This window comes from Schistocerca americana, chromosome 5 (genome assembly GCF_021461395.2).
Source record: "Schistocerca americana isolate TAMUIC-IGC-003095 chromosome 5, iqSchAmer2.1, whole genome shotgun sequence".
Classification (NCBI taxonomy): Eukaryota; Metazoa; Arthropoda; class Insecta; order Orthoptera; family Acrididae; genus Schistocerca; species Schistocerca americana.
Window position 1 is genome coordinate 201,739,259 of NC_060123.1, and position 19,721 is coordinate 201,758,979.

Genomic DNA, 19,721 nt, shown 5'->3' on the forward strand with positions numbered 1-19,721 from the left:
GTCGCGCGGCAGCAGACCTTTGGCCTGGAAGGTGCCAGGAAGGGGCATCCCGGGAGAGGCGCCCTTGACCGGCAGACGCTGAAGGAGTGGGACACTTCTCCGGCTGGGAAGGGGGAGGGGGAGCAGCGCCCATAGGAGAAGGTGTGGGAGCCGCAGGGGAGGGAGGGAGGAAAGGGGTCCGGGATGGGGGTAAGGAAGGGGCAGAAAGGGGTGAAGATGTAACCAAGGCGTAACTAGATGTCATGGACACAGGGTGAAGTCTTGCATATTTCTTACGGGCCTCTGTGTAGGTTAAACGATCGAGGGACTTATACTCCTGTATCTGTTTTTCCTTCTTATATACTGGGCAATCTGGTGAATGTGGAGAATGACTGCCATGACTATTTACACATACAGGAGGGGGAACACAGGGACTCCCCTCATGGAGTGGACGCCCACAGTCACCACAGAGAGCGGCCTGGGAACAGCGGGAAGACATGTGACCAAACCGCAAGCACTTAAAACATCTCATAGGAGGCGGGATGTACGGCTTCACATCACAGCGATACACCATAATCTTAACTTTCTCAGGAAGGGTATCTCCTTCAAAGGTCAGGGTAAAGGCACCAGTATCAATACGATTGTCTTTAGGACCCTTCTGAACAAAGTGAACACCCCGCCGTCCGAGATTGTCCCGAAGTTCCTCATCAGTTTGAAGGATGAGGTCCCTGTGAAAAATCACACCTTGTACCATATTTAGAGACTGGTGGGGGGGGGGGGGGGGGTAATGGACACAGGAATTGTGCCAAGATGGGTACAGGCATGAAGGGCCGCAGATTGGGCAGCTGAAGTAGTTTTTATCAGCAACGAACCCGACCTCATCTTGCTCAGGGAGTCCACTTCGCCAAACTTGTCTTCAATGTGTTCCACAAAGAATAAAGGTTTGACACTGGTGAAAGTATCGCCATCAGTCCTGGTGCAAACTACACTACTGGAAATGGAAAAAAGAACACATTGACACCGGTGTGTCAGAACCACCATACTTGCTCCGGACACTGCGAGAGGGCTGTACAAGCAATGATCACACGCACGGCACAGCGGACACACCAGGAACCGCGGTGTTGGCCGTCGAATGGCGCTAGCTGCGCAGCATTTGTGCACCGCCGCCGTCAGTGTCAGCCAGTTTGCCGTGGCATACGGAGCTCCATCGCAGTCTTTAACACTGGTAGCATGCCGCGACAGCGTGGACGTGAACCGTATGTGCAGTTGATGGACTTTGAGCGAGGGCGTATAGTGGGCATGCGGGAGGCCGGGTGGACGTACCGCCGAATTGCTCAACACGTGGGGCGTGAGGTCTCCACAGTACATCGATGTTGTCGCCAGTGGTCGGCGGAAGGTGCACGTGCCCGTCGACCTGGGACCGGACCGCAGCGACGCACGGATGCACGCCAAGACCGTAGGATCCTACGCAGTGCCGTAGGGGACCGCACCGCCACTTCCCAGCAAATTAGGGACACTGTTGCTCCTGGGGTATCGGCTAGGACCATTCGCAACCGTCTCCATGAAGCTGGGCTACGGTCCCGCACACCGTTAGGCCGTCTTCCGCTCACGCCCCAACATCGTGCAGCCCGCCTCCACTGGTGTCGCGACAGGCGTGAATGGAGGGACGAATGGAGACGTGTCGTCTTCAGCGATGTGAGTCGCTTCTGCCTTGGTGCCAATGATGGTCGTATGCGTGTTTGGCGCCGTGCAGGTGAGCGCCACAATCAGGACTGCATACGACAGAGGCACACAGGGCCAACACCCGGCATCATGGTGTGGGGAGCGATCTCCTACACTGGCCGTACACCACTGGTGATCGTCGAGGGGACACTGAATAGTGCACGGTACATCCAAACCGTCATCGAACCCATCGTTCTACCATTCCTAGACCGGCAAGGGAACTTACTGTTCCAACAGGACAATGCACGTCCGCATGTATCCCGTGCCACCCAACGTGCTCTAGAAGGTGTAAGTCAACTACCCTGGCCAGCAAGATCTCCTGATGTGTCCCCCATTGAGCATGTTTGGGACTGGATGAAGCGTCGTCTCTCGCGGTCTGCACGTCCAGCACGAACGCTGGTCCAACTGAGGCGCCAGGTGGAAATGGCATGGCAAGCCGTTCCACAGGACTACATCCAGCATCTCTACGATCGTCTCCATGGGAGAATAGCAGCCTGCATTGCTGCGAAAGGTGGATATACACTGTACTAGTGCCGACATTGTGCATGCTCTGTTGCCTGTGTCTATGTGCCTGTGGTTCTGTCAGTGTGATAATGTGATGTATCTGACCCCAGGAATGTGTCAATAAAGTTTCCCCTTCCTGGGACAATGAATTCACGGTGTTCTTATTTCAATTTCCAGGAGTGTAGATAACGGAAGAAAGGTTTTGCCCCTAGACGATGGGCCTGACCCTCTTCCCAGGGGGTAGCCATGGAAGGGAAGGCCGAAGGGGCAAGAGAAGCAGCACTTGAGGAATCAGTTCCACGCAGAGAGACGGCCGCAGAAGAACGGCCAGAGTTCTGGACCCGTATGCGTTTCATTTGCATAGCGTCCGCCCTGATACCACCCACTCCGATCAGGGGCTCTCCTCATGGGCACCACCCAGCCACAGCAAGGGCCGTCTGGCACGGCGGCCATTGCCAGGAGTTCCGATGCTGCAGGATGACGAGCAACCACTCCAAGGCATGCATGAGGTGGTCACAGCTCAGGTATCAGAAGTGTGATCCCTGTGTGTTCAGGGGGCTCAACCAAAGGGTACATAGCGACCCCACCACACGGGCTGGCTACCATGCTGGCTATGCACCCTAGTATCAGACAATGACATGAAAGAAAAGGTGGAATGTACTAGGAGGGCGCACGTCAGAGACACTAGGTAAGGTGCTCTTCCCCAAATGGCTCTCACTATGGAGGAGAAATTTTGGAATGGAGGCCAAACCCCAGAAGGGTACCAAGAAATGCCAAAAGGAGGAGATGATTATGCAACAAAGCCGAATTGGAAAACCAACAGAACCAGGAGGATAGCAGGGCCAACATAATCAGGGACACCAAGAGGGGGAGGAGAGGGCGAGGGGAAAGGAGCAAGGAGGGGAAAGGATGGGAAGGGAAAGGAAATGCAGCCCTGGAGAGAAAGAAGGCTGCAATGGCTTGGGGCCCCGTGCTCGCCACGCACATATCCACAAAATAGTTGTCGACCCCTGGGGGGGTATGCAGCCTGGAAAGGAATGAGGGCCACACTAGCTCGGGGTCCCGTGCTCGCTACACACGTATCCACAAAATAGTTGTCGACCCCTGGGGATTCTCCGGAGATCTGGGGTGCAAATTTCTCGACCTCCACTATCGAGTGGAGAAATGTAGGGCCCCCTGAATAGGTCACGCGTGCACTACATGCTGGAAGTGACTACAAGGGTAGCGGTGTACGTGTGGAGTGCACATGTGGGTTTTTTAGGTTAGAGAATTCCCTCCCTAGGCCCGACAAAATGCCTCCTGAGACGCGACAAGGTAGCATTAGGCAAAATGCAACAGGGAATAACAATATTAGTGTGGTAATAGTAAACTGCAGGAGTGTCTATAGAAAGGTCCCAGAACTGCTCTCATTAATAAATGGTCACAATGCCCACATAGTACTAGGGATGGAAAGTTGGCTGAAACCAGATGTAAACAGTAATGAAATTCTAAACTCACATTGGAATGTATACTGCAGAGACAGGCTGGACAGTGAAGGGGGAGGCGTGTTTATAGCGATAAAAAGTGCAATAGTAATGAAGGAAATTGACAGAGATCCGAAATGTGAAATAATTTGGGTGAAGGTCAGTGTTAAAGCAGGCTTAAACATGGTAATTGGATGTCTCTATAGGCCTCCTGGCTCAGCAGCTGTTGTGGCAGAGCACCTTAAGGAAAATATTTCAAGTAGATTTCCTGACCATGTTATAGTTCTGAGTGGAGATTTTTATTTACCAGATATAGACTGGGAGACTCAGACGTTCATAACGGGTGGCAGGGACAAAGAATCCAGCTTTATCTTAAAGCTACCTTGAGCAGTTGAACAGAGAATCGACTCGTGGCAATAACATATTAGACCTTCTGGTGACTAACAGACCCAAACTATTTGAAACAGTTAATGCAGAAGAGGGAATCAACAATTATAAAGCAGTTACTGCATCAATTATTTCAGCTGTAAATAGAAATATTAAAAAAAGGTAGGAAGATTTTTCTGTTTAGCAAAAGTGACAAAAAGCAAATTTCAGAGTACTTGACAGCTCAACACAAAAGTTTTATCTCAAGTACAGATAGTGTTGAGGATCAGTGGACAAAGTTCAAAACCATCATACAATATGCATTAGATGAGTATGTGCCAAGCAAGATCGTAAACATAAACATAGCCGAAGCCTTGCAGAGAAGCAACAATTACATGAAGCAAAATGTAGTGTGAGGAGGGCTATGCAAGAGGCATTCAATGAATTCGAAAGTAAAGTTCTATGTACTGACTTGGCAGAAAATCCTAAGAAATTTTGGTCTTATGTCAAAGCGGTAGGTGGATCAAAACAAAATGTCCAGACACTCTGTGACCAAAATGGTACTGAAACAGAGGATGACAGACTAAAGGCCAAAACACTAAATGTCTTTTTCCAAAGCTGTTTCACAGAGGAAGACTGCACTGTAGTTCCTTCTCTAGATTGTTGCACAGATGTCAGAATGGTAGATATCAAAATGGATGACAGGGGGATAGAAAATCAATTAAAATTGCTCAAAAGAGGAAAGGCCACTGGACCTGATGGAATACCAGTTCAATTTTACACAGAGTACATGAAGGAACTTACCCCCATTCTTGTAGCAGTGCACCTTAGGTATCTAGAAGAGCGTAGCATTCCAAAAGATTGGGAAAGGGCACAGGTCATCCCCGTTTTCAAGAAGGGACGTCGAACAGATGTGCAGAACTGTAGACCTATATCTCTAACGAAGACCAGTTACAGAATTTTGGAACACGTATTATGTTCGAGTATAATGACTTTTCTGGAGACTAGAAATCTACTCTGTAGGAACCAGCATTGGTTTCAAAAAAGACGATCGTATGAAACCCAGCTTGCGCTATTCATCCACGAGACTCAGGGGGTCATAGACACGGGTTCACAGGTAGATGCTGTGTTTCTTGACTTCCGCAAGGCATTCGATACAGTTCCCCACAGTCGTTTAATGAACAAAGTAAGAGCGTATGGACTATCAGACCAATTGTGTGATTGGATTGAAGAGTTCCTAGATAACAGAACGCAGCATGTAATTCTCAATGGAGAGAAGTCTTCCGAATTAAGAGTGATTTCAGGTGTGCCACAGGGGAGTGTCATAGGACCGTTGCTATTCAAAATATATATAAATGGCCTTGTGGATAACATTGGAAGTGCACCGAGGCTTTTTGTGGATGATGCTGCTTGTATATCAAGAGGTTGTAACAAGGGAAAATTGTACTGAAATACAGGAGGATCTGCAACGAATTGACGCATGATGCAGGGAATGGCAATTGAATCTCAATGTAGACAAGTGTAATGTGTTGCGAATACATAGAAAGAAATATCCCTTATCATTTAGCTACAATATAGCAGGTCAGCATCTGGAAGCAGTTAAGTCCATAAATTACCTGTGAGTAGGCATTAGGAGTGATTTAAAATGGAATGACCATATAAAATTAATCATCCGTAAAGCAGATGCCAGGCTGAGATTCATTGGAAGAATCCTAAGGATATGCAGTTCGAAAACAAAGGAAGTAGGTTACAGTACACTTGTTAGCCCACTGCTTGAATACTGCTCACCGGTGTGGGATCCATACCCGATAGGTTTGATAGAAGAGATAGAGAAGATCCAACAGAGAGCAGCACACTTCATTATAGCATCATTTAGCAATCGCAAAAGAGATGATAGATAAACTACAGTGGAATACTCTGCAAGAGAGATGCTCAGTAGCTCAGTACGGGCTTTTGTTGAAGTTTCAAGAACATACCTTCACCGAGGAGTCAAGCGGTATATTGCTCCCTCCTACATCTATATCACAAAGAGACCATGAGGATAAAATCAGAGAGATTAGAGCCCACACAGAGGCATACTCACAATCCTCCTTTCCGTGAACAATGTTGTTGTTGTGGTCTTCAGTCCTGAGACTGGTTTGATGCAGCTCTCCATGCTACTCTATCCTGTGCAAGCTTCTTCATCTCCCAGTACCTACTGCAACCTGCATCCTTCTGAATCTGCTTAGTGTATTCATCTCTTGGTCTCCCTCTACGATTTTTACCCTCCATGCTGCCCTCCAATGCTAAATCTGTGATCCCTTGATACCTCAGAACATGCCTTACCAACCGATCCCTTCTTCTAGTCAAGTTGTGCCACAAACTTCTCTTCTCGCCAATCCTACTCAATACCTCCTCATTAGTTATGTGATCTACCCACCTTATCTTCAGCATTCTTCTGTAGCACCACATTTCAAAAGCTTCTATTCTCTTCTTGTCCAAACTAGTTATCGTCCATGTTTCACTTCCATACATGGCTACACTCCATACAAATACTTTCAGAAACGACTTCCTGACACTTAAATCTATACTCGATGTTAACAAATTTCTCTTCTTCAGAAACGATTTCCTTGCCATTGCCAGTCTACATTTTATATCCTCTCTACTTCGTCCATCATCAGTTATTTTGCTCCCCAAATAGCAAAACTCCTTTACTACTTTAAGTCTCTCATTTCCTAATCTAATACCCTCAGCATCTCCCGACTTAGTTCGACTACATTCCATTATCCTCGTTTTGCTTTTGTTGATGCTCATGTTATATCCTCCTTTCAAGACACTGTCCATTCCGTTCAACTGCTCTTCCAAGTCCTTTGCTGTCTCTGACAGAATTACAATGTCATTGGCGAACCTCAAAGTTTTTACTTCTTCTCCATGAATTTTAGTACCTACTCCGAAATTTTCTTTTGTTTCCTTTACTGCTTGCTCAATATACAGATTGAATAACATTGGGGAAAGGCTACAACTCTGTCTCACTCCTTTCCCAAGCACTGCTTCCCTTTCATGTCCCTCGACTCCTATAACTGCTATCTGGTTTCTGTACAAATTGTAAATAGCCTTTCGCTCCCTGTATTTTACCCCTGCCACCTTCAGAATTTGAAAGAGAGTATTCCAGTTAACATTGTCAAAAGCTTTCTCTAAGTCTACAAATGCTAGAAACATAGGTTTGCCTTTTCTTAATCTTTCTTCTAAGATAAGTCGTAAGGTTAGTATTGCCTCACGTGTTCCAACATTTCTACGGAATCCAAACTGATCTTCCCCGAGGTCGGCTTCTACCAGTTTTTCCATTCGCCTGTAAAGAATTCGCGTTAGTATTTTGCAGCTGTGACTTATTAAACTGATAGTTTGGTAATTTTCACATCTGTCATCACCTGCTTTCTTTGGGATTGGAATTATTATATTCTTCTTGAAGTCTGAGGGTATTTCGCCTGTCTCATACATCGTGCTCACCAGATGGTAGAGTTTTGTCGTGACTGGCTCTCCCAAGGCCATCAGTAGTTCTAATGGAATGTTGTCTACTCCCGGGGCCTTGTTTCGACTCAGGTCTTTCAGTGCTCTGTCAAACTCTTCACGCAGTATCTTATCTCCCATTTCGTCTTCATCTACATCCTCTTCCATTTCCATAATATTGTTGTCAAGTACATTGCCCTTGTATAAACCCTCTATATACTCCTTCCACCTTTCTGCCTTCCCTACTTTGCTTAGAACTGAGTTGCCATCTGAGTTCTTGATATTCGTACAAGTGGTTCTCTTCTCTCCAAAGGTCTCTTTAATTTTCCTGTAGGCAGTATCTATCTTACCCCTAGTGAGACAAGCCTCTACATCCTTACATTTGTCCTCTAGCCATCCCTGCTTAGCCATTTTGCACTTCCTGTCGATATCATTTTTGAGACGTTTGTATTCCTTTTTGCCTGCTTCATTTACTGCATTTTTATATTCTCTCCTTTCATCAATTAAATTCAATATATCTTCTGTTACCCAAGGATTTCTATTAGCCCTCGTCTTTTTACCTACTTGATCCTCTGCTGCCTTCACTACTTCATCCCTCAGAGCTACCCATTCTTCTTCTACTGTATTTCTTTCCCCCATTCCTGTCAATTGTTCCTTTATGCTCTCCCTGAAACTCTCTACAACCTCTGGTTCTTTCAGTTTATCCAGGTCCCATCTCCTTAAATTCCCACCTTTCTGCAGTTTCTTCAGTTTCAATCTGCAGTTCATAGCCAATAGATTGTGGTCAGAATCCACATCTGCCCCAGGAAATGACTTACAATTTAAAACCTGGTTCCTAAATCTCTGTCTTACCATTATATAATCTATCTGATACCTTTTAGTATCTCCAGGATTCTTCCAGGTATACAACCTTCTTTTATGGTTCTTGAACCAAGTGTTAGCTATTATTAAGTTATGCTCTGTGCAAAATTCTACAAGGCGGCTTCCTCTCTCATTCCTTCCCCCCAATCCATATTCACCTACTATGTTTCCTTCTCTCCCTTTTCCTACTGACGAATTCCAGTCACCCATGGCTATTAAATTTTCGTCTCCCTTCACTACCTGAATAATTTCTTTTATCTCGTCATACATTTCATCAATTTCTTCATCATCTGCAGAGCTAGTTGGCATATAAACTTGTACTACTGTAGTAGGCATGGACTTTGTGTCTATCTTGGCCACAATAATGCGTTCACTATGCTGTTTGTAGTAGCTTACCTGTACACCTATTTTTTATTCATTATTAACCTACTCCTGCATTACCCCTATTTGATTTTGTATTTATAACCCTGTAATCACCTGACCAAAAGTCTTGTTCCTCCTGCCACCGAACATCACTAATTCCCACTATATCTAACTTTAACCTATCCATTTCCCTTTTTAAATTTTCTAACCTACCTGCCCGATTAAGGGATCTGACATTCAACTCTCCGATCCGTAGAACGCCAGTTTTCTTTCTCCTGATAATGACGTTCTCTTGAGTAGTCCCCGCCCGGAGATCCGAATGGGGGACTATTTTACCTCCAGAATATTTTACCCAAGAGGACGCCATCATCATTTAATCATACAGTAAAGCTGCATGTCCTCAGGAAAAATTACGGCTGTGGTTTCCCCTTGCTTTCAGCCGTTCGCAGTACCAGCACAGCAAGGCCGTTCTGGTTAATGTTACAAGGCCAGATCAGTCAATCATCCAGACTGTTGCCCCTGCAACTACTGAAAAGGCTGATGCCCCTCTTCAGGAACCACATGTTTGTCTGGCCTCTCAACAGATACCCCTCCGTTGTGGTTGCACCTACGGTACGGCCATCTGTATCGCTGAGGCACGCAAGCCTCCCCACCAACACCAAGGTCCATGGTTCATGGGGGGCCATGAACGATACGAGACTGAAATAGAGGGGAGAACCGATAGAGGTACTCAAGGTACCCCCGCCACACACCGTCAGGTGGCTTGCAGAGTATGGATGTAGATGTAGATAGAAAACACAAAGCCAACTGTTTACAGGCTTTCAGGAGGAAATATCTTCAATCTCATTATGGTTGTAGTATTAATAAGGTTATACAGACATCCGAGATTCAACTCTGTATTTACATTAAGTAATTTAGAGAAATCATAGAAAATCTATACCTTGTAGGTCAGAAGAGATTTTAACTGCCATTTCTCCAAATCTGAGTATAGTACCTTACCATAGTGCTACTTCACTCATTATCATATGTAAAAGATTAAGTACCTGCTCATACATTCATAATACAGAATTTCAATGTGTGATAAATTATAGATAGTTAATAAGATTTTCTTTTAATTTAGTTTTGTAGTTCTGTAAGACGCAATTGCATTACTTATGTTTGTTGACATCTTTATACAAATTTTTGTTCTACAATAAAGACCTCCCACTTTATAACATAGGTATGGTTGTAGAATTCACATGGAAATTACTTTAGATGTTTTAGTGTGTTTAGTAATTTGTCCAAGGATCATTTCACAATGGTTCAGAACTTACCAGATTATTAAAAGGAAAACTTAAGTCATATGTCATGTGGTCACATATAACTTAGCCTTTAAAATCTTTTAAAATTATGTTCTGAGCAGTATGTAAGTTCCTTAGGTCAACAGCTTCATTTTTGTTGCCTCAGAGCTTCTAATTCATGGTGAGAAAAATATATTTTATCTGAAGTAGTCTACACTTGAAGTGAAGTATACGTACTCTGTAGTCAGGGGCAGATCCTTGCTGATCATGTTTGAGGTATAAGGGGTCCACATTGAATGCATTTACAACAGCATCTGGATCTTTCAGCCTGAAATCAAAGTAAGGAAAAAAATGTTTCTCTCAAAGTATATATTATTTGGAACTACAATAACAAAAATTACGTTACTGTTCATTTTGATGAAAGATCTGTAGGATGTAATTGAGACCAAGTTCCACGGCTGCAGATGGTAGCGCTTTGAAAGCAAAATAATCATGTGGGATCAGTATCAAAAATGTATACTTGTCTCCTCAGTTTAAGAAAGGTAGTTACTGCATCTCTGATTCCATGTAAGATTCATCTCTGAAGAGGCACTGAATGAATTAAGAATGGTGGCACCACTTCACATTTGCCTGCGGTCTGTTGCTCAAGGGCTGTGCTCTTGATAATTTATGTAAAGTCTGATAAATGCTAGAGTGAACAGGCCACTGTTTCAGAGTCTCTAAAATGTTGATCAGTCTAAGTTCATGAAGTTCTGGTTGGGTGAGTAGTTACATTATCATCACTACCACCTACCGCAAATTTCGAAGATTACATTTCCATGAAAAAACTGTTTATAGAACTGCAGCAAGAGTGTTGAAATGCTGAAACTTGGCAAAAATTAAAAGTGTTTGGCAAAAGTTCACAGTAAATATGAAATGTACTAATGACTCAGCATTTAATGTCATTGCACAGTATGATACTCTTATTACTATCAATCACCACAAATGGAAAACCTTAATTATTTTAACACTAACGCAAGAGCACACATAAAACTATAAAGTATTACCATTATCTCCAACTCTTTTACAGTGCCAGCATCTAAGTTCAGCTATCGTTAGTAGATAAACAATTTATTCTGCAGCTAACCAACAAAATAAATTTATTACTAACCACATTGCTGAACAGTCAAAATTCACCAGCATCCATTTATGTGGGTTAAAATTGAATGAATCAGCAAGTTCAACTCCCTTCATATGATATCGAGTCTCTGGACAGATGAATGCTGATCCTGTAAAACAGAATAGTTTGAGAATCTGATTGATGAGATGAAAAATATGTATAATACTTTTATACAACAGAAACCAGCTCTCTCTCTCTCTCTCTCTCTCTCTCTCTCTCTCTCTCTCTCTCTCTCATTTTCAGTTGGGGAGGGACAGAGTGAGGAGGAGGAGGATAGAGGGAAGAGTGTACACGGACACACTGTCTCTCTTTAATAAAGTTCTTATGACTAGGAAACATATTTAAGTGCTTACCAGCATAAGCTGCGTCCACATGCAGCCAGATACCTTCTTTATTACAAACTGCACCCGTTTCTTCAAGATTGTCATATGAACAGCAGCTTGTTGTGCCGAGTGTTGCTACGGCCTAAAAAGAATAAGGTACAGAATAAAATAGCATTTATTTAGGAGGGGAAACTACATATACATCAGATGATAAAATATTTCAAAAATTAGCAACAATATTTGTACATTTTGCCCCCTGTAAGACCCATCTCTCATGTACGTCACGGGAAACAGGCAACAGCAGACAGTAGGCAACTGCCTGATGCGGTGATGTACATTGGGGACTGTATGCACTCTGAAAACCCAGCAAGAACACTGGAAAGTGGCAGCTAATCGGGCACTAGTGAATATGCTACTGCATTGCAGTAAGTGAGGTTGCCTCACTGAAGGCCATGGGGGGGGGGGGGGGGGGGGGGGGGGAAAGAGCAACACTTCAACAAAAAAAGGTGGATTGGTAAAAAGTGTCAAATGTGCCAAGGGAAACAACAATAAATGCAAGTAATGGCAGAAAGAATATAAATATAAAGTACAAGTCAGATTTATGTAGTGGAATCTAGAATGTGATGTATCTGTATCACCGAGGAGGCCTAGGCTGCTACTAGACCAAGAACAAAAACTGGAACAGAGTATTATAGCTCTACAAGAAGTAAGGTGGACCAGAAGAGGAATACGGTACTAGAGAAGTGTGATGCTAGCATACGCAAACAATGGAAACTCCAGGTTGGAATATCAATATCAGGAAAATGATAGACTGCTACTCACTGTAAAAATGACATTAACATAAGCAAGCACACCTCACACACACCACTGGCAGCTTCATTCTAGTAGAAAAGTTTACAAGTGATAGCAAAAGCTTAACCAATGAACACTGCTCAACACATCCAGCAGTGGTGTTAGCCTCAACATTGTGAACTTGTACTGAGAAGACCAACGACTTACAGTCAAACAAACTGCTGAAATATGTCATGTAAGTGTGAGCACACCTCATTCCATCAAATAAAACTAAGTAAATTACCTTAAGACTTCGCCATTGTGGGCTCCCAGAGAGTTTAAAGTTCATTACAAAGAACAATGACATCTCATTTGCAACAAGCTCAATATCATTTCAGTAACTAATGAGATACATTTTTGGGCAAGATTTAACCTGTAATGAAACATCGTTACATGACTGAGCAAAAGTCCCAATATCAAAGAATTCAATGGAAGCACCCTGAACCATCTCCCAATAAGAAATTTAAAGCACAACCATCAACTGGTAAGGTGTACCTATGGTTGATTTTTCTGTGACTGACTCAAGGAACAACATCCTCTCAACTGCATATACTACTAATGCCCGACTGAGAAAGTCAAAAGACTGCACTGAATGTCTGGGACGGCAGAGGAAATGCATGCTGCTTCTTCAAGACAACAATCAACATCATAGAGTACAACTGACACTGGAAATGATTGTCAAAGTCAGTTGGGAGCTCAAACCTCATCCTCCTTACAACACTGGTCCTGTCCCTTTGCACTTTTATCTGGACGGACTGATGAAAGAAGTTGTGTGTGGCATCAAGTTAAACAGCAATGAAGGTGTAAAGTAGGAAGTGCAAAACTGGCTTCAAGATAAAGGTAAAGGGTGTACAACAGATGATGTTGTATAGAAGTTGGTGGGGATCATGTGGAAAAAAATAGACAAAAAATTGTACTGATTAAATAAACCAGTTCTGCTGTACAGTTTTTTGTCTGTTTAGTTATTGAATGATTGTTGCACAAGGGAAGAAAATGGTCCAGCAGTTGTTTAAAAGAGTTCATTCACACACTGTGTTTGACAAATATTAGTGTGTAGGGAAACCTTCAGGAATGTGGAACGAGTCAAGTTATACATCAACAGGCAGGAACAGCTACTGCATGCTACTTCTGTAAAGTGTACTAGCAACAGATGATGACTAGTGCCATTTACTCACATGGATAATTATGGGCCTTTCAATCCTGGATAGTGATGTGTAGTTAACATGGAAATTATTTTTACATCTAATACTGTGGTTGCAACTTCCACAGTTCATCATAACTTCACTGTTGTTACTAACTATAACAACCACAACCGAGAAAATGTATTGACACTTAAGTGTAATAACTCCTAGATTCCTGAAGGGTCTTCTGCAAGATGTTCGGTTGTGAACCTTACACAATATTCTCACTGTAGGCTTCTGTGGAATAGATCTTTGATCTAATTGCACTACCCCAGAAGATCATGCCACAAGACTCAGGAGTGAAAGTACGCAACACACACTAGCAATCCTGTCCGCATATCAACACAGTGAGGGGGGCTGGACTGGGCTGTTTGGTTAACTTATCCGTATGCTGCTGCCACCTTAGTTTATTATCCTTCTGGATATCTAAGATCCTCATTCACAGAGCCTCATCCAGCTTAAGGCCATTTATCTCTACTTCTTGTAGCTGCAAATCAGTATTATTTGTTTGGAACTGGCATAATAAGAGTTTTTTAAGTATAAGATTTAAGCTGTTAGCTGAGTAACAGTTGAAATTCAGTTCCATTATTCTTATGGCTGTGTCTGGTATGGATGTTTGGGCCATTTATCAATATAGTCACATAATTAAGAAACATTACAGTTTTCGAAGGTTTGTCCAATTTGCCAGGTAAATCATTTATGTATGCCAGAAACAAGTGTAGGTCAAGTACAAAATTTTGCAGAATACCATACTTAATGTTTTCCCACTAACTTTAGTCTTATTCCCGTGTTATTTCGTAATGTGACACACTTTTCTGTTGTTAAGGTGAAGATTCTATCCATGAAAGATTAATGCCTATAATGTCATACCATTTTAGTTTTTCCTAATAGAATTTTATGAACTGCACAACCAAATCTTGGGAATATTGCATAACATTTGGTAAGTTTCCTGGTCAAGTCTACCAGAACTGAGTTTGTGAAACTATATATTGCTTTCTGAATAGTGATGCTATTACAGAAGCTTAACTGAATTTATGTTAAAATACTATTCTCTAAGAGTTTGTTGAATATTTTGTCATAAGTTATCTTCTCAAAATATTTTGAGAACACAGAAAGTAAGGAAGATGAGTCTGTAATTAGAGAAGTTGCTTATGTCAGCTACAAAAATCTTCAATGACGACATTCTTTTGCCATGGACTTTAACAGCTCTTCTAATGGTGGTATGGAGATATATTGGTATGGGTATGTGACATACCTATGAATGAGTGTGCTATCAGACCTCCACTTCATCTAGAGCTAAAGGAAAGTTATCTCTCCTTTCTCCCATAGTGAAACTGCCTAAATAAGACCAGGACTATAGTACACACTTCAAACTATTTACTCAATCACCATACAGAGACAGTGTGTCAACAACATTAACATAGATAAGGGATATGTGCTCAGCAATGCGTGGATGTGGACACCTGATAGCAAATGACGGTATAGGAGTGTATATTTTACTGTACATCATCATGGCAGAAATGAAGCCACTGCAGATGACATTCATCATTGCCACTAATGTACTCTCCCATAAAGTGGGAATTTCTACATCATTTACACCTGTGTCAGTCTGTTTCTTTTTAACAGTAGGTTACTTTCCTGACAAAGACAATGGTGGATATTTTTGGAATGTGTTACAGACCATAATATGACAAGCATCAAGAATATCTAATACAATAAGACTTCACAAAAGAGTTGATGGTTATATTACTTTCACAGGTATCTTACTTTACAACATTTGTGTCTCCTCCCCTCTCCCACCAGTGACCTATACAAATGCAATACCATAAATATTTGAAATGATTTACTTTTTTATGCAACTGAAGAAAACGTAATCTTCATCTGTCAGAAGTTAACTTCATGCTGCACTCTTGTGGATGAAATAAAAATCATCATTTAAATAAACTCTAGTGTTTGCAGACCAAATTTGCATACATACTCAGATAACTGTTGCCTATCTTAGACAGTCATTTTAACTGTTGATAGTTTACAAATTATTCACCATATGATTTATTACAAATTAACATAATGAAATTATACTTACATAAAAGGGTATTAGCCCTTTTGCTTTATCTTCCTTAATGGCTTCCTCAAGTGTCTCACCCCGTAGACTAAGCTTGTCATCTGGCTCCAATAAATGGAACTTCACACCACCGAGGAGACCTGCACGCTCCACAGATGAATGAGCTAGATCTAAATGTAGAATATTTTTAATTAGTTTGCAATTTTCCTTAGTTTGCACTAGTTTGCAGTTTTCCAAATTCAGAAACAATTGTTACAGTTAAAACACACACACACACACACACACACACACACACACACACACACACACACACACACAGAGAGAGAGAGAGAGAGAGGGAGAGAGAGAGAGAGAGAGAGAGAGAGAGAGAGAGTCTAGTTTCAATAAGAAGTAAAAATCTTTGTCCATCCAATGAAACTGTAATTACTGTTTTGTATAACCAGGCCAAGTGTCACAGTAAATAGTAAATACCTTAGCTGAAAGCTGTTATCTTAGTTTGGAAATGCCACACTCTGAATCATCAATGTGGAAACAACAAGATCTCATATTAGGTCCCACATAGATAGTAATTGTGACACTCAGAAAAAGATTAGAAGTAATGTTGTTTTTGAGTATCTTCCTCGTAAGTGAAGGAATAGATGACAGCCTTGTTATATTTTCAGAGTAGTTTTAGTATATCATTGATATACATCCTTTATTAATAATGTTAAATTCATTTTGTATTAGACTTCAACATCCTTTTTTATATTGTGAAGAGAAGTTCAAACATAGCATTGATAATATTACGCTTCTATTCAAAGTTGGTCAGGAGACATAACTAACTAACAATTAAATCACAGACTAGTGAGCTTGTTCCAGTTTGGTCAGATACTATTGTACAAAATGGCAAGGAAATCCAGGTACAACAGATTGAGAATTCTATAGATCAATATGTCACATAACCAAAGACTCTGTAGGTACTTCCATGCTTGCGTCCTTTACACCTTTGTTCAACAGTTGTTTTAGTCCACCCAATAAGCAATACACCACAAAAAATCACATTTTGTAACCCTAGTCTACAGAATGGTGATGGGCAACTTGTTATTGCTAGTAGTCTAACTTATACGTGAAGCATTTTGAGGACAAGTCAATCTGCTAAATATAATCCAACATATTTTTATCAGAATATCGCACCCCCCCCCCCCCCCAACTCTTCCCCTAAATGGACAATGTGCCTACACCTGAAGTACCACTGAAACCGTTGTTGTGAAGAGCAGTACTTAATAGCAGCACCAGATGCAGGAGTACAAGCCTGGATACCTCGCTTGCGGAGGTGGAGGGGAGGGGGGGGGGGGGGGAGTGGATTTCATAGAGGTCATGAATGGCAACCCCCCCCCCCCCCCCCCAACCCCACCCTTAGAAAAATCATTGTACTAACCACTGATATAAACGAACTATTACAATTGCATTAATACATTTCATATATTTTATTCTTATTGTAGTAAAATCTTGGCCATCTGGGACACATTTCATATGGGAGTGACAGTATATTATATTTTGGGGTAGAGGAGAGACATTGAAAAATTATGAGCATCCCACCCCCTATCCTTCGCACCCCATAGAACCGAAACCTGGATCTCCACATATAGGAGGGGCACCACATCATCTTCCTTCAGACGAGTCCCATTTCTGTATTCAGTGTCATGATGGACATGTCTGTGTGGACTGTCTTAGGAAAGCAAAATTTGCCAGTCTACACTGGTAATTGCTGTATTGGCTCAACACTTGTCATGAGGGCATACACTACTAATGGGAACACAACACTATCACCTCTGACTTGTACAGCCTCATCTAGGTAGTATTGCTATCTTGGGAAAAAATTAGAATACGTTATTTGGTCCATTTTATGTAGTTTGGTGTTTCCTTTGTTTTACTAATGGCTTGAAACTAACTTCAGAGGCTGCACTGCTTTAGTAGTCACAGGCTGGCTTTCCCTACAAAATGATATAGGTTCAGCTGTCTTTTGTACAAGTCTAACTTAACTTCATTAATGTTATTTGTGCATATAATTTAATGTTGAAGGTAGTTCTCAGCTTAGAGCCCTAAGTGGTGGCTGATGACCTTAAACCAGACCTGACTGCATGTGAGTACGATACTGTTTACAGACAGAGGGGTTTTACTGAAAATAAGTCTCATGAAATTTCAGTCAAATCCTTAGATTGTAGTACCATTATTTACTCTCTCAAAAACAAACATTCATCGGAGGGTAGACAAAGTCCTTACTCTTGAAATAATTTAATTGAAGTCAACAGACACAGCTTGTTTAATTATGAGGAGGGAAATATTATGAAATGAAAGACAGGAAAGTGAATGTACAGTATTAATATAACTTCGAAAACACACATTTTGTAGTAGCAAAAGGAAAAGCAGGGATTTACCCTGTGGGAACTGTATGGCAACAAAGAACATCGGCTGCAGATTTATCGTACTTGTACCACCTTAGCAAAAATAAAAGTGTGCTTACTCAGATTCTGGTCGTTTTGTTATACATCCTACATCTCATCCATAGTGTAGCACTACATTGCTGAACAATGATGACCACATTAATTCAGAACATCTACAATTATTGCTCAACACCAATTCTGGCATTGTGGCCTCAATGTACTGCACAATTTATGCACCTGGGACAGCTGTTTTTGTGCTATAGTACCTAGAGCTGTGCACAACACCCTTCACACACCTGAAGTTATAAAGGTGATAGTGACACTCTTCACAACAGTGCTCCAACAGTGAGCAATGCTGCTGAATACAGGAGTGCACTGGATAACCTACTCTATTATTTTGCAAACCCAGCTACTTCCAAGCCACACCAATCCAAATAGATAGATTTACATTTGCTCACTTTCACCAACGTGGCATTCCACACTGCATGTAAATTCATTCCCTCCAGGCCTCATGTAGCTGGTTAATTGTCTTGTAACCTGCCACATATGGAGCCTAATTACAATGCTGTTCTCCCTCTGTTGGTGTTACTGTGCCAACCTATTGGACTGAGAACACATTGAGACTACTACCTCTTTGGCCTGATCAACCAAGCCTATGGTTTGACATAGTGGACAACGTTTTAGCTGCAAGTGATGGCACCAGTGAAAGCATGATATTTGTCATACTGCCTAGTCATTTGGGTGAAAATATGGATGTGCTCAGCACCCTCAAACAAAAAGTATGAGAGCACTCAAACAGCACTCCTTCACCACCTCTCCCACTTCCTGGAAGAACAATTACACCAGGTCAGCTTAAATGAAGATTTAGAGGACCAAAGTCTGTCACAACTATAGCATCAGTTACATACACAAACTGATATTCACCTCATGCCTGATCACACACTGTGGACATTGTCGGTCATCAAGCTGCATCACATAAGCTCAACTGGCGATGGTTGTCCACGAGCAAGAACCATTAGATGATTGACAATATTTTCCATCATTCAACATTGACAATGTATTATTAACTCTGACAATAACGGCACTGAACGTGACTCAAAACCACGGCACATAACATTAGCCGAGCTGATCTCACCCAACCTCCATGGACCCTGGCTTTGTCATGCCTGGCTGGAGCGATGACCTCTGTGCTGCCACAACAAATCCCTACCTACTCTCCACCTGCGCTGTGCCAGCATTTGTGCAGAAGCTGCTTCTGCTGGTACCATTGATGATTAGGTGCTTCAGCTCACAACTTTTTTTTTGTTTTGCTTTAGGGTGCATAAACAACTGGGGTCATATGCACCCAAGTCAAAACTATAGAACACAAAGATAGGGAGGAGTTAAAAACAATTATACATCAGTTCGAATTGGCATAATAGAAGACAACTACAAACAGGCACGCAGAAAAAGGGCTAAAAAAGACACCATACAGAACCGGAGGTCCAAAACTAAAACTTAAATGGCCTTCACCATATTGCTTTGGCAGATAAAGAGTAAGATGCAGTCGACAGCCTGCGTGGCATTTGCTAAAATGACCGATAACTCAGACGGCAAACCCAAACAAGAACGTAAAAGGTTAAATGGGCATTCTGTCAATAAGGGGCAGACAGTTAAAACTTCAGTGCATTGCGTACAAAGTGGTGATGTAGCGCCACTTAGCAAATGAAGACAGCTAA

At 42.2% G+C, this 19,721-nt stretch overlaps 1 protein-coding gene across 2 annotated transcripts in view; it reads right to left on the reverse strand.

Moving 5' to 3' along the window:
- LOC124615917 (aromatic-L-amino-acid decarboxylase) overlaps positions 1-19,721 on the reverse strand; it is a 220,179-nt gene that overhangs the window by 17,732 nt on the left and 182,726 nt on the right. For both annotated transcript variants that reach the window (XM_047144098.1, XM_047144097.1), the window contains exons 7-10: positions 15,602-15,750; positions 11,537-11,648; positions 11,175-11,292; positions 10,262-10,352 (exon numbers count right to left, since the gene is read on the reverse strand). In XM_047144098.1, the coding sequence (XP_047000054.1) occupies positions 10,262-10,352; positions 11,175-11,292; positions 11,537-11,648; positions 15,602-15,750 (470 nt within the window). The remainder of the gene's footprint in view (positions 1-10,261; positions 10,353-11,174; positions 11,293-11,536; positions 11,649-15,601; positions 15,751-19,721) is intronic.